A 15789-nucleotide genomic window follows, 5' to 3' on the forward strand; every position below is an offset into this window, starting at 1 on the left:
CGGCGCCGCCCGCCCGTGGGCGGGCCGTGCCGAGCCGTGCGGTTTGGTTGAGTCTTCCTGCGTGTGTCTATAACTTTGTGTTGCTGCCGGTCGTTGTTAGGAGGAGGGATGTGGAAGTCTGCGGCGAGCAGGGTGACAGGCTGCTCGGGCGGGCTGCGGCGGCGGACGGGCTGGGCGCGGGCGGATCGCTTGCCTCTCGCCGGCTGCTCGCAGGGGGAGCGGGCGCTCTGCCGTTTTCCCATCCTTCGCCTTTAAAGGGAAGGCTCTCTGGAGCTGAAGGCGCAGGAGCAGCAGGAACCATGCAGCAGCGCTGCTTCTTCTTCCCGTGAATTCGGATCTCGATTGCTGCCGGTTGTGGAGGTGGCTGTCGATCCAGCACCCCCTCCGCCGCCTCCCGCCCCTCCCGATGTGGCTTTCCCTGCCTCGTCTGCCTGCGCTTTTTAAATGACTTAAGTGAAGGGGGGAAAAACTGTCAAGATGGCAGCAGCAGGAGCAAGGAGGTTATGAATGTGGTGTTGATGCTGGAACAAAACCTATTCTCTTTGGCAGCCCTAGGGAGGGCTTAAAGCTACTGGACCTGTTGGAAGACTGGCGATTTGATTTGTTCCCGTTGTGTTTGCTTTTTCCCTGCAAGAAGGAGGATTTATTACTATTTTTTTTTTAACCGACCAGCCCTCGGGGTGGCCTTCTGCCCCCTGCTCCGTCGGCTGTGAGATTTTGGGGGATTGCTTGCGTGTGGCTTGGGGGTACCGCAAAGTGACAGGTTTACGCTAGTGTGCAGTTGGATGTACTAAGACTTCGGCTCCCTTTAGGGCGTTTCGAAGAAGGAAAAAAGTCTTCGGCGTAACCCGAAGGACCCCTCTCCCTGCCCTCCTGCCGACGGAGGGCGCAAAGGACCACTCCCCCCCACCCCAAAAGGCAAGATATCTGCGGAAGCGACGAAGAGCGAGCTCGGAGGCGCTGGGGGCGTGGGGGGGGTTCTCTCCCGGCTGGATACAGCGCGGTTCCCGCTGGAGCTACTTCTGCATCCGCATGGAGTGAAACATAAACAAACGCACACACGCACCGCGGGAGCAGCCGCGGCTCCGCCGGCGCGGAGGGTAGCGCCGCGGGCACCTCCGGCACCGCCCGGCCCGTGCTGCCGCCCTGCGCGGCCGCTCCGGCTCCTAATCTGATTTTTTTTTTTTCCTCCCTCCCCTTCTCCCCCCGCCTCCAAGCTCCAGCGTGCGCATCGCCCGCGGGAAGCGGGACTCGGGACGCAGCGGAGAGCCGGCCAGCCCTTAGCGGAGCGCGGGATGCCCGCCCGGCGGCCCCCCGCCTGCTAGGCTCCCGTCGGCACCGAGGAGGCGGCGAAGGAGGAGCGGGGTCGGCGGCCGCCCGCCCGCCCCGTCGCAGCGCCCCGCAGCCGCCCGCGGGGGAGGCCAAGATGGCAGAGGCGTCGCCCCCCGCCCCGCTCTCGCCCCTGGACGTGGAGCTGGACCCCGAGTTCGAGCCGCAGAGCCGCCCCCGCTCCTGCACCTGGCCCCTGCAGAGGCCCGAGCTGCAGGCCAGCCCAGCCAAGCCCGCCGGCGAGTCGACCGCCGACGCCGCCTCCATGATCCCCGAGGAGGAGGACGACGACGAGGAGGGGGCCGGCTCAGCCATGACCGTCGGCAGCGCGGCCCCCGCGGGCGGAGAAGCGGCGGCGGCGACCACCGCCGTGCCGGAGGAGGCGGCGCGGCTGCTGGCCCCGCTGTCCGGCGGCGGCCCGGAGGGGCCGAGCCTGTCTCCGGGGGGAGCGGCGGCAGCGGCAGGCGGCGGGGGGCTGAGCGGGGGCCCGGCGGCGGCGCCGAGGAAGTGCTCGTCGCGGCGCAACGCGTGGGGTAACCTCTCCTACGCCGACCTCATCACCCGCGCCATCGAGAGCTCCCCGGAGAAGCGCCTCACTCTCTCCCAGATCTACGACTGGATGGTCCGCTGCGTGCCCTACTTCAAGGACAAGGGCGACAGCAACAGCTCGGCCGGGTGGAAGGTGAGGCGGGATCCCGGGGCCGCGACGCTGCCGCCGCGCCGCCCCGACGGGCGGGCTGCCCGTGGAGGATGCAGAGCAGGGAGCTGGCGGCTGGCACCGACAGCAGCCCGCCGGGCGCTGGTGCTGGTCGTGCTGGTGGTGGTCGCCCTGTCCGCTTTGCTTTTTTTCAGGGACGGATTAAGGAAAGTTTTGTCTCTTTCCTGTTGCTGTGTGCAAGCGGTGAGGGCTATTAGTCTGGGGGCAGAGTACACGCTGGAGTGGAGCTGGCTTCTGTGATGCACAAGCACATAAGCAGGGAGAGAGAGGGGGACAGACAGAAAGAAAAATGAAAAAATATCACAAGGTGTGTGGGTTTTGTTTTGCTTTTTTTTTTTTAAGTTATGGTAACACCAGAGGTAACTCATGATGGAAATGAGCAGAATTGCTTTTGTGCGTGGTTAGTCTGAGTCTCGAAGCTCAAATACAGAACGACTAAATTATTTTTGTCAAGAAAACCCTTAGGTTTTTTTTGCCCATGTGTTCCTCAAAGGTAAAAATAGAGGGAAAATCGGGTTTTGACATTTCTTCATAAAGTTAATCAAAGCATGGAGCTATTGGCTGTTCAGCTACGGGAATGCTTGGCTTGCGATTCCTGTGTTACCGGTGTATGAGAGAGTCTACCGATAGCCCAGCATTTTCTGTCCAGCACTGCGACAACGAGCAGCTAAGAGTACTACCGTTTTAATAAGTAAGGGGGAAAAATGATAAATCTGGTGTTGTGGCTTGTTTACTCGGCGCATGCAGAAGCACGTTGCAGGCAGGGTTTTTACCCTCAAGAAAGAGTCTTATAAGGCCTACCAGGAGCCAGAGCTGCACGTAAAGCACATTTGAAGTGATTTCCAGAACTGCTTTTTTTCCTTCTCATTTTCCTGTTCATCTGTCAGTGTCTGTTGGACACTGAAATGTCACATACTTGCAGCTGTACAGAAATGCAGGTGCTGCTTGATGCCGATACTGTTTGCAGAAGGAAATCCCGGCAAGGTTCAGTTGCTGCTTGGGGCTGATACTAGCGGCATCTGACACGGAGTTTTTGAATGGATGTCTGAAGGTAAATTTGCTGGCAAGTTCAATGCTTTTACAGAGAAATTAAATTTTCTCTTTGAATCTATCTAGGTTTGGATCAGGTGATAACTTCCGGTATACAAATTGGTCAGAAATACTGTATAGATGAAACATTGCTGGCAGTTTCTGTACCAGCAGCCCTGTCTTGTATTTTGGTGCCGGAGTAGGACTTGCTGGTAGGAATTGAAGTGCGGCTGTGTGATTTTTCCCTTCTAAATGAAGCACAGTAAAGGAAGTGTTTGGTTGACAGACTTGTCTCAGGCTGGGGAAAATACAAACACGAAGTTTATTGCTGGTGTTGCTAGTTGAAGACGAGGCTTTTAAAGCCACACATCTTTTTTACCGCATTTATGTCTGTATTAGGTGTTGAGTTTTGATCTGACTTTATAAGTGTGATGCAAAATGTGGTAAAGGGTTACATCTTCCAGTGATAGCCTGTGCCTTCATAAGTTGTTTGGTTTCACACAGAAGCAGTGGCTTTAGATGTCAGCTGCTATGATAAATCCAGGATTTTTATCTAGTACCTTGAATTTTCAGTAAATTCTCAGTATCTGATTCAAACAAAAACTTACCTAACAGTAGGGCTGACACTGTTCTGGCTGAATTTGGTGGCAAAACTCCTTTTCACTTCAGCAGAAGCAGAAACTGGGCCATAACGTGAAGTGCTTACATTGATTAGTATCCTTAATACCGTCACAATTTTTTCTGACAATTTATACTGCTAATTTCATATTGATTCCTTTGCTGAGCAGCATTAACTGGTACTTGGAGCTAATTAAAATGTTAAAAACTTGGATCCCTTGAGATTCTTCTGTTATAATTTAGTTCAGAAGTTTCTCACAAGCCTTTAGGATGACCTTTCTCAGGAGATGCAGGCACACTGGTAGCAGAAAATCCTTCCTCTAATGATTGTGAACTGTCTCTGAAGTTAGGGTAAGGCATTCGGTCGCATTAACAGTGGGTGCAGTTGTGTGTAGGTGGTAAGGGCATACTGGAAGGGACACAGGAAAGGTCAGGAGAGAATAATTTTCCAGGCATCTAAAACTGGAAAATGTTATTCCTTAGCAAGGCTAGGATTTATTTTCCAAGTATGTATACATTCAGAAGAGGACTACTTCAGTTCCTTGGCTGGAGAATAGAATAGTTTGTGCACAGGGTAACACTTTACACGGGGACTCCATCTTAGTCTCCTGATGTTAAAACACATTATATGTTATTATCATCTTTGTTTCCTTCACAGGTAATGAATACAACTCTTCAGGAACTAATGTCAACTTTTCACATTAGACTTCTTCAGATTGCTAGTTACACTGAAACTTTAAATGAACAGAAGATAGTTCTGCGTTACAAGGCTTTTATCTTAATTTAGAATATTTTTACGCAGCTAAATTCATCGTTGAGGGGAGCAAGCCCATTTAGCAATATACTGGTCTGCCTCTGAGTGAGAAAATTGTTATTTTAAACAAAGGGAAGAAGATAACTTGGTCTTATTACCTTATGTATTATTATATATGAAATATTAATACTGTTTCCAGTGCCGAATGCCATAATCCATAAACATAGCTGGGATTATTCTTCTCAAACAATTATTTTAAGAGCTGTAAATTAAAGTTACAGCTATCACTTTATTTTTTTTTTTTCCCTGCCTAGGGCATTAAAGCAGAAGTGAATATTTCAGATGTGGTTAGGAAGGCATATATTACGTTTCCGGTAATTCAGATAAGGTTTGCCCAATACACCCTTCCAACAATCTCCCTTTGCTGCCCCCCGCCCACCTCCCGGCCCTGGTGGGACATTGGCTAACCTAACAGTACCTGAAACTAACTGGGGCAGTAGTTTATGGTGCAGTGCTGCAGAGGTGCCACACTCCTGTGTGCCACAGGCGGCCTTAGTTGGTGCAATCCCATACACTTCCAAACCACTGGAGAGGATTTCCATGTATGTTCCAATATCTGCTTCTACCTTGAATATTTAGGGAAGGTTAGTGTTTAACTTTGTCATCACTGGAGCGAGGAAGATGGTCCCAGGGTCAGCTGGTTTCACCCTTGTCAAATGCACTGTGCCAGGTGACTGTTCCAGGTACTTCTACAGAGCTCCTCAACAACTAGATCTTTCCTCATTCAGGTATCTGTTACCAATCGAAGTCCTGCAGTCACAAAACTAGCATGCTGACTTAAAAACCAAGTTTTACCTCGCAAGTATGTACCGTGAAGCACTCACTTCCCTCAATAATCTTGAAATAGGAAACTGAAAAACCTTTTTGTCCCGTGTACATAGTAGAGGTGCCCAGTTTCACTACAGCTTAAATACTTCCATACGTCTTCCCACAACATTATTTTGTAATTTCTTGCAGCACTATCTTGTGAAACAGTCTTTTCTACATGGAGAGTACACTAGGGGGACTATTTTCCTCTTTGTTAAGCAGTATGGCAAGACTATGAATCTCATCCTTTATACAGAGATACCAGCAATTCCGAAATTTAAATGTAGCTGATTTGCTTTGGTTTGTTTTTCATATCAAAAGCCTATTCTGTTTTACACCTGTTGTATTAATCTTCCCCATAAAAGATAAACACTAGCTGCCAGGGTATTTACTTTGAAGGGGAGGTTTTTGTAAACTTTGTACATGGACATTCCATAATTTCTTTCCACGTTTTATTGCCCAGTACGTACCAAAGGGCTGCAGTCCCTTCCGTGCAGCAAATGCATGAGTTTCCTCTCCAATTACTGAGACTTGAAAAGTCTTGAGAAATTTGCCAGTGATGTAGACAGATGTCTAAATCTGTTAGCCAGATGCTGATATGCAAGATGTGTCGTACTCTTTTTATCATCTTCTTGCAAAGATGCGAGAAGGAAGTAACACTGCTCTCTCTTATTTCTCCTTCCTCGGACTGACACACAATGTCTTTATCAGAAGTGGCAATGTAAAGCTGGGGTCTTCATCAGTTTCTTTTTTTCCTCTGCTGACTTTTAAACTTTTTTTCTTTTTCTTTCTTTAAAGGTTCTGTTTCCAAATTAACTGCTAGCAAGACTATTTTCCAGCCTTCTATTATATTTTTAAATACATTTTTGTGTTGCCTTATTCATCTGTGCGGAAGAGTTTGAGTTGCAAGCTGTAGCCTGATTATTTTAAGTTTTGACCTACCAAGGAGAGCATGGATTTAAGCACGTGAATGGATGCTTGGGACTTTGCTGGGATTACTTGTGTGCTTAAACTTGCTGCTTAAGCATCTTACCTGATCAAAGCCTTACTGTGTTGTGCTTTAACAAAATACTCAGAAACATTTGTAAGTGACTTTTGTGCTGAGGACTGTAAAGAGATGTGGGGTTCCAGTGGTTGAAACCACTAGGTAACAAATGTCTTGCATCAAAGAGGAGTATATTTTAGTATCATAGTAACAAATTACTTTTTAAACTTTACAGTAGAAACCACATGTAGATATTAGCACACATTGTTATTTCATATCTGTAATGTACATCAAAGATCTCACTTTTCCCCAGCTCATGTAGGCAGGTGACAACTATTAGAGCAGAGAGAGAGACCAAGTAAATAGCTCTCCAGAATTACTGACATTGTTTGATCCGCAGTGTGACAGTGAGGAGGACCTCTGTTGAAAGACTTTTAAATGCAGACATAAACACATCACCTTGGTGAATGTCTTCAGCTTCCAAGACTCACAGGCTCTGATAAACTCAACTTCTGATGTGAATGGGAAACTTCTAGTCAATGATGATGTGTATTGCTGGATAGTATTGCTACCAGGTAGACCTGCATGATAAATGCTGGAGTCAATGTCCCTCCATTGTTCAGAGACAGAAGGTTACCTAAAACAGTCATGCAGCAATTGATGTTGTCTAGAATAGGTTTGTTGGTGTCAATATTTGTACTTATTTAAAATTTGAGCATATTTAAAATAGGAAGCTTGAGAGTCAGATGTTGGCTTCTACTCTTACCTCTGTATTTGAAAGTACACAGTTAATGCTAATAAAAATTAAATCACTTTAGTAGCAGCTATATCTGATGCATTGTACTGACTTGAACAAACACTGTCTGAGACTATGAGGCTGGAGAGGAGAAATGTCCTGGCACTGCTGCCCTGGGACATCCTGCCTCTGCTTGGTGTTTTCCTGCTGAAGCCAGTGGTGTCTTACTCTCGAGGCCATTTTGTATTCGGGTCATTTTGGTGGTGCTACACTACTTTGCTGTAATCCTGGGAGATTAGGGGAGGCTGGGCACGTGCTGGTGCATTTAGAAAGGCGAGTGATTAGGGTTAGCTGTATGGTTTTGTGAGAGCTCTTTGTGCTGATGTGGACAAAGTAGCAGCCCAGAGTGGAAGGTAGGCAGCTCTGGGGCAGGCCCCCCACTCTCCCCTGCAGCGGCTGGGAGGGTTTCAGCCAGCTCGACTGGGGTGAGCAAGTGTGAAACCACCCCAGAAAATTACGGTGGGTGTGCTGGCTTCAAAGAGAGGCCAAAGGGATTGCTTTGGAGATAAGGGAAAACTGAGGATAAGCAGCCAAAGCATTTCTCTAGGTGGCAGCCTCCTAAAGGTGCCCTGCTATATTTTGGCAGCCAGCTATTTTGCATGGAAGTATGGAAAATCTTTTGTGAAGATTGCTCCCTATTTGCAATGCAATTAAAGTGGGTCTTGGTGTAGTGGCGGCTTGCCAAAGGAGAAACTGAAAGTATTTCCTAATGCAAGTTGCTACTTAGACTAAAGTCTCTGCCTGTTCTTCTTTCTCTCTCTTTTTAAAAGGGCCTTACTACTATGTCTGTCACAGAAAATGTGCCCAAGGACAGCATTGCAAAATGGCAATGTTAGTTCTAAAGGCAAGGGGCCCTCTGCGTTTGGAGGTTCTCTGTCTGGAGAAGAACAAGCTCTGAGCGTCCCCCAGCTGCTGGTTCGTTCCCCTTGCCATGGAAAACTGTGATTCTCAAACTGGCTTTGGAAAGGGCTGCAGCTTGGCCAGGTCCTGGAACAGGAGGTACGTCCAGGTCCTGCACAAAGCGACGATCCCGATAAAGGCCTGGCTGATAACACAGCACTTAGGGAGCTGCAGGGCTTTTTTGGATGTGGCTTTTCTTGGGACTGATGATATGTGCGTAGTGCAGCGGTTCAGGAGCAAAATTAAGTGTTCAAGTAATGTGCATAGTCATGCAGTTTTCTGTACTGCTGGCTCAGCACACCGTGAGTTAAGTGAAGATTATGCTTAACCTTTTATTTGCTCTTTTTTTTGCGCTTGGACAAACTTAGACTGTTCTGTTACAGTTTCCTGAGCATTGCCACACACCAAGCTTGGAAAATGAGGTGCATTTAGCCAATTTATGGCCTGACATATGTTAATTAACATTAATTACCTGCTTGAATAGTCCATTTAGCACTTATTATTAAAAAGTGGCTTGTCTACAGAAGGGGATTTTCCTCCAGAGTGAGACGCTTTGTTCTAACTTGCTTCAGATGAAGTTAGATTGGGGTATCCCGTGCTTCACTGCCTGGCTGTGCCAGTCTCCTGGTGTTCCAGTTGTGCGTGTGGGATACAGTTGTACCACTGTCAGACACCAGTTCCTTACCCATGTGTATTTGGCATTTACTTGACAACAACATAGTTTCCCAAGCAAACTAGCATGTTTCCAAGTATTTTCTGCTAGTGGTGGGTACACCTCTTGCTAGTCTGCTAGAGACAGCAGAGAAAGAGCTGTGCATCTCAGCCTGCCAGGAGCTTCAGGGGCATCTCGAGTCCTGTGGTGATGTGACCCCAGACCCTCTGGGGTGAAGGAGTAGGAAAAGCTCAGATGTGCAATGCTGGAGAAGGCATGTAGGAGTTGCTGGGGCATACTGTGGTGCCCTGCAGGGAGGTCATCTTCAGCTCTGTGTGGTTGAGGATTATGGACCTTAGAGATTCTGCAGCCATTGAGAGCAGGCCACCACTGGAGTGGAGTGTGTTCTCCAACAAAAGCAGGAGTCTTGCTTTATTCATCAACTACATTATCTAAGTTATCTCCTGGCCAGTGTGTTGGCTAACAGTTGTCACAGATCGTTGGCTTAAAACCTATGAGGGGAGTAAGAACCAGAGAGGACTTTTCAATTACCAAATGCCAATGTTTAAAAAAAATAAAAAGTCCGTGCCTCAATTTCCCATACCCCAGTTTCTCATTCCTGTCTTGGGAGACTCCAGGGGTGTTATGTCCTACTTCACCGTCTCCATCCTTCCTGCTTGTAACATTGGCTGGATGGTTGCATGGTGCACTTCCATGGGAGGTGGAGGGCTGGCTCATAGCTGTGCAGGGCATGTTGTGCAGTTTTGGCTGGGGATATGGCGTGGACACAATTAGGCTACGGGACTGATGAAAAGCAATGCCAGCACAGTGTGAGGAGTTGGGAACAAGTGATTGCATCAGCGCTCTGCCTCATCCCTGGTATGGAATAGCAAGGGAGATGCCTTCCAGTAGGGCTAGAGAAGGGCAGTGCTTTTCGCTAGAGTGTTTTTTTCTGGGTGCTGTTCTTGGCTGTGAGGTTCAGGAGGAGCCCCTCTTGCCCTGCAAAGCTGGAGTCCTTTCTTTGGGCCACCCCCTTGCACATTTGCTCAAGGATTGATACGCTTATAATGCTGCTTTGCAGGGAATTTGAGGCAGATTGGGAGTTAGCAGTTTTGTTAATAACTCTGTCTGTGTGTCTGGCGTACCTGAACTTTGCTTACTGGGGCAATTCTCTTTATCTGTATGCTGGTACCTATTAAAAATAAAGGTGATTTAAATATTTTTTCAAATATCTTCTTAAGATTTCACAGAGAAATGCCCTTCTGTGGATTTGTACTAGTAAAGAAATGCCTTGTGAAAATTAGCCCTTATAACAGACTTGCGCTAACAAATTGTGTGGATTGGTTGCTCTGTTCACAACATGCTACGTACTTTGGACCTGAGGTATGGAATGCTGGGTTCTCACATGAACATGCTAGTTTGGCAAGGTATTATCTTGCTTTTCTTTATTTTTCCCCGGATGGTGAAGTTTCTACTGGCTGCATGTAAAGAGAGTTGTGAGGATGGTGCATGCTGGTGCAGAAGACTAGAGGCAGCCATGGACCATTGTCAGCGGAACTGATGGAGGAGGGACCGCTTGAAGCGAGGACAAGGCTGTGTGGCACTGACAGCTTGTTGTCAGGGCCTTTGTAGTGTGTGCCTCCAGTTTTGGGGGTCAGGAGACTGTTGCAGGGCTCTGCCTGTGCAGCCTGGGGCTGCTGCACACCTGAGTGCTGCCCATGGTCAGGTGCATTTCCTTGGGGTGAGTCACTGGATCACTTCTGCGTCCCTGTCCCTTCACCCACTGTCCGTGCCGAGGTGAAGGGTGGGTCTGTGCTGACGTCTCCACACCAAAATGCAGTTGAGTGCTCTGGAATGAGGGCAGGAGGCAGGAGTGCTGCCAAAGGAGCCATTTTTCTCCTTTGACACTTACCTCTCAGGCTGCCTTCACACTCCATGTTCTGCTTGGGAGCTCTTCGTAACGCTGCCCTCAGCTTTGCAGTGTCTTCAGGCCAGCCTGTCTCCTCATCCCTGGCCTTCCCAGATCTTTGTCTCTCTCTAGGGAGCTGTGGAGGCCATGGCACTCCCGGGCTTGTGATTGGTGGGTGGGACTCAGTCTTAGGAAAGAGTTTTCAGTAGGTTTGCTGGCTCCTCAGTCAGGTGAGCAGAAAAGGGCAGGTCTGGGCTGCTTGCCAGGACTTGAACAGGGAGGTAACATCTGCTTATCCCAGCCCTAGAGGAGTGGGAGACAGCAGATAAGTCGGAGGACTGATGAGGACAGACGGCGATCTGCTGTGGGAGGACAGATAGAGGAACACCCAAAAACATCAGGATGTGTCTGCTGGGGCTTCGCTCTGTATCCTGGCTGCTCTGACTGCTGAGTTTGGAGTGGGAGTGAAAAAGAGTTTGCATGAATGTAGGTTTATGACAGTGCAACTTTCATGGGTAGATAAAGTAAAGAGGGCAGGTCTGAGTCTCATCCCTGCTAAAGGCCATGTTAAGGCAGGAGCACACATTTGCATTAGTGCTAGACAGACTCAAGCCAGCAGTGCCAAAAATCTTGGTTACAGCTGAACCTGAGCCCCGTGTGAGGACTGAGTATGACCAGGGAGCGTTAGTAACAGTGCCATACTTAAGTAAACAAAGCTTTGTTTAAAAATGTATTAATTACCTAGCAATATCTAATGCAAGCTGCTCTCCTAGTCTAGACAGTCAGCACCTCTGACTCTGGAGACAAATTGCTATTATAACTTAGTGTTTCCTCATGCTGTATCACAGTGGTTTCTGTGCTTTTTCCCAAATAAGATGTGGAAGAATAAATGTATTACTCTAAACAAATAATTTTAGGACATGGGCCAAATTCCAGGGCCATATTTGTTTTAGCTAGAATGTGGACTGAATTGACTTGATATGTATTCACATAGCAGCGCTTTTAAATCTTTCTGTATCTGGGTTTTTTCTCTCCACACTATCTCTTCAAACACCTATGGCAGCTCTCCAAAGACACATTGTGACCAAGGTTAACTCCACTTCCTTACATGAAATTTGCAGTGTAAACATACCTTTAAATGTGAGACTTAATCCAGATCAGAAGTTTCCGACTTTGTGTGAACACAAATCTTGTGTAAATATATTTGCTAATACTTCATGGGGGATTTATCAGTTTCACATATTAAGTTCTAGATATGTTTTAGTACATAAAATTTGGCATTTCACAAGTGAGAACAGTGCTTAAGAAAGAATGTCTTATTGTGAGTGTTTCACAGGCTCCCACATTATCGCCTTTTTTGCTGATTGGTTTTGTGCAGAGAGCAGTGATGTGGTTTCTTGAAAGCCTATAACTTACTGTTTGTTCTGCATGGCTGCTCTGGACCTTGACTAATTTTCAGAGAATGTTTTTTTCCAGGAATTTGTACAAGAGGTGACGCCAGTTCAAGTCGTGTCCTGAGATGCTTTTAAGCTGAGACATGTAGAGCTGCTGTCCTTGTTTTTGTGCAACATGATCTATTGTGCTTAAGAGTTTCACTGTGTGGGGGAACTCAAAACCATTAGTGTGAGATGTCGGGTTTCAGAGTGAATGGCGCTTCTTTTAAGTATTCATCAAGATCTACAATAGGAGGCTGCTGACCCTTCTATGCCTTTGTAAGACAAGAGCTTTGGCACTGGTAATGATGCTGCCACTGAGGAGCTGTAAAAACTCTGAAGCATTTTTTGAATCTGTAGCCCTGGCCATGGATGTGTCCCAGATAAGCGAGCTACATCTAAAATCTTCGATTTGCAAATGGAAGTCATGTCAAAGCTCTGCATGAATTGGGCCAGAGGTTTCCAGCCTAGTTTGTGCAGCAGCCAAAAGCTCCGACCTAGTGTTCTGTTCATCATGATGTTGACAGTCTGATTTTCACTTCCCATGGCATGTTGCGATTTATTTCTTGCCCCAGTGCTCTTACATCCTGATTCATGCACGGCAAAAATACTTCTGATTAAAATGTGCTAGAAGGTTTGCATGCTTGGGGTAGGAGAAAATCTTTTATGAGGAACTGCTCTATATAAAGCTATGGGGAAGGGAGCTGTGGTGCTTAGGAAAGTACTTGAAAATCAATAGTGAGGCCATTTTCCATACAAAAGAAGAGGGGAAGTGTGTGTTCCATAAGGTAGTAGCATACGGGACTGGGAGGAGGAAGGATTCTGTGAGCTAGCAGTAGGGTGTAAATCAACCTGATGTATTCATAGACATCTGATGTCTACTGGGTCTAGTGGGGTAGCTCCAAGCAGGTGGAAGAAGCATACTGTTTACCTAATTAGAAGCATAAATAAAATCTTTCCAACATTCTTCTAAATTAAAATGGATTTGAAGCATATGCCAGACTTCTCACATCCAGGGAAGATCTCTTAAAACCCTGCCGTTCCTCATGAAGGCTGTTTGTAGCCCACTTGCTTCAGGGCTCTGCCAGGTAACAAGTCTTCTTGGTTGGAAGATGGAGTGGGATGTGCATTAGCAGCTGGAGATGCTGGGGTTCTTCCTGAGCGCACCTGTACTCCTTTTTAATCAGAGGGAAAAGGCCTGTTGTTTGAGATGATAGACCAGGGAATTGGAATAACAAAAGAGAATTATCATTGTTGAAATCATTGAAGACAGGATTTCACCTCTGTATTTATTGAGGAGTTGGTGATGGTGGGAAGCAGGGCCTGGGCTGCAGTACTGTCAGAGCAGCTTCATATCTCTAGTGTATTTTAGACACCAAGGAGACAAAGATGATGCTAATTGCAAGAGAAACTACTTAACTGCTTTGTGTTATGTGTGAAATGAAGGGGGAATAACGCTGATTGAATGACCTATTTTGACTTTCTCAGTATAATATGGTTAATGTTTTAGTCTTTTTCTGGACAGTGAATTAGAATTTTATCAAATTCTGCTGGAAATTAATATGTTGCTGGGCAAAGTTATTTTATCCTTGCAGTTTTAACTGCGAAGTTACATCTTGGCACTTGACTCGGTGGCAGGAGTTTTCTCTTTCAGCTGGAAAGGGCTTTTGCCATGCAATACGGTGGCAGTAGTACTTCTTGTTTTATACAAAATAGGGACCTGTCAGGAGGAATATAAAATAGGGCACTGAAATAGTCTAATTTAGAAGGAGAAAGGGCATAAATCTCCACCTCTCTCTGATGACAGAAGGCCAAAGTACAGCAGAAATGTTTCCCTGCTTGTAAAATGCCAGATGCCAAATGTAAAATACCAGAGAGGTTGTGCTGTTAAAGGCACAGCTGTATCTAGCCTCCTTACAAATTTTTCAGCCTTATTTTTGGTATGTAAGGGGGTTCTTAGACAACGAAGCAGCTCTGTTAGCGTCTTCTCTGCTTATTGTGCTCTTACAGAAATTGTTTGCTGTTTTGGACCAGTGTCAGGCAGAATAATACTGAATAAGTCCCAGATGAATGTGGGTGGTGAAAGGAGAAAAATAATTTCAAATAAAGAGGGGCATTATCAGCTGAGCAGCCAGTGTTGATCCTATGGTGCTGAAAAATGAGAGCAGGGAAAAGGCACTCTTTTTTTTTTTAATGGAATTATTAGCTGAAAAATCTGTTCTGACCAGAGTTTGGTATTCTTGGTATTGTACTTAAACGTACAGCAAATTGGCATTGGTATGGCAGTGCTGTGAAGCACTGAGAGGGAGAACAGAAGTAGGAACAAGCCGTCAAAACTTGAGAGGATCTTCAGATTCCTTGTCCATTTTGGACAACATGACCTGTAGCGTCACTTGCAGCTGCTGGGTCCAGGAGTATAAATAGTGAAAAGAACACTGATTTGTCCAGGATAAAATGTTCATTTTGGGTTTTTCCAACAGCTGTGTCGGGACTTAACCCTGGCAAAAGCTTCTCCCATGTCATTTCTATTCATGCTTGTACTAAGCATGTGGAATGACAGTGTTCTCTAATTGAAAGAAAGAAAAGAAGAAGAAAATAGCAAATTGAGAAATAGTGTGTATTTGGTGTCTTCTCAGCGTGAAGGAAAAACAGTGCTTGAACTGTATGATAGCAGTTGTTTGAGAAATTAAGTATGAATTTCCTTCAATTGTGGTTGAATCATGACATCATACTAAATTTATCCAGTATTGAGTGCCTGCTTTCTGGTTTGACTTTTTTTTTGATGGCTGTTGGTTGTGTTTGGTTAAAGAAAAAAATCTTTTCATGGTCAGAGAAGTGGTATTTTCCTTATTTTTTGCAGGAAACTGTAACAGGTATCAGACCACAAATTCTTCCAGGTGGTTACAGACTTGTGGGGGTCAGCAGCTTTCTCCCTAGAAGTACCACAATGCAGTGGGTGGGTTTGAGCAATGCCAGTGATGGGTTTTTCCCATTTTCTAGGAGCTGCCAGGGAGATTTTGCATGGTTTGACCACAAACTGTAACTCACTGGAGTATCTCTGCAGATAGTTCTTACTGTTCAGTGGAGGACCAAGCAGAAGTACTAAATAAGAATATTCTTTATTTACCCAAAAACCTGCACTGAAGAAATATATCAATATAAAAGTCAAGTGCTTGGGAAGTACACAATGTCAGAAATAAAGTTGCCTCCAACACTTGAAATTACTTCTCATGCTGGCTATGACACTGTTATTAGCAAGGAGCTCACAGGCTCCATCCACCCCCACTCTCCTTGTTGGGCTGGATCCTTAAGGGGGTACTCAGGGTTTCAGCTCATCCCTTGTGCTCTCTTTGGGCCCTGTGCCACAGTTGTTGCGCTTGGCTCTGAGTAGAGAAATATGCCATTCCTGGTGTGTTTGTCTGTGTCATTTGCCTCCTCAGTATCCATAGGCTTCTCTGACGAATGCTGTCCCAGCATCCAGTATCTTCTCCCCACCCCAGGCTCCTTACTATGGTCTGTCATCTCAGTCTCTTTTTCTGTGATTCCCAGTCTTGCTCCATGCATCCCTCCTTCCTTTTCCTGTGACCTTCTACATCTCTGCCTGCCCCCGCTGGTTTGTGTATCTGTTCTACTTGTGCAGCTTGTCTGTTTCTTTTGTCCAGCTCCCCATTCCACATTTTTCATCTACCCCAGGATTGTGTATTTCCTGTGCCTTGCTTGCCTGTCCTGGACCACTTATTTTGTTTCTAATCCCAGTTTCAGTTCAGGTTTGCAAAGTTATTAGTGCTGAGGAACAAAC

At 46.5% G+C, this 15789-nt stretch overlaps 1 protein-coding gene across 3 annotated transcripts in view; it reads left to right on the forward strand.

The window, feature by feature from the left end:
• Positions 1-1048: 1048 nt before the first annotated feature.
• Positions 1049-15789, forward strand: part of FOXO3 (forkhead box O3) — an 88629-nt gene continuing 73888 nt past the window's right edge. The window contains exon 1 of one of the 3 annotated variants that reach the window (XM_062489926.1): positions 1049-2011. In XM_062489926.1, the coding sequence (XP_062345910.1) occupies positions 1427-2011 (585 nt within the window). In that variant the 5' untranslated portion in view covers positions 1049-1426. Of the gene's footprint in view, positions 2012-10944; positions 11044-15789 lie in introns of those variants that run through there. The other 2 variants (XM_062489933.1, XM_062489930.1) reach the window with 2 other exon arrangements.

This window comes from Cinclus cinclus, chromosome 3, assembly GCF_963662255.1.
Source record: "Cinclus cinclus chromosome 3, bCinCin1.1, whole genome shotgun sequence".
In the NCBI taxonomy this organism is placed as follows: Eukaryota; Metazoa; Chordata; class Aves; order Passeriformes; family Cinclidae; genus Cinclus; species Cinclus cinclus.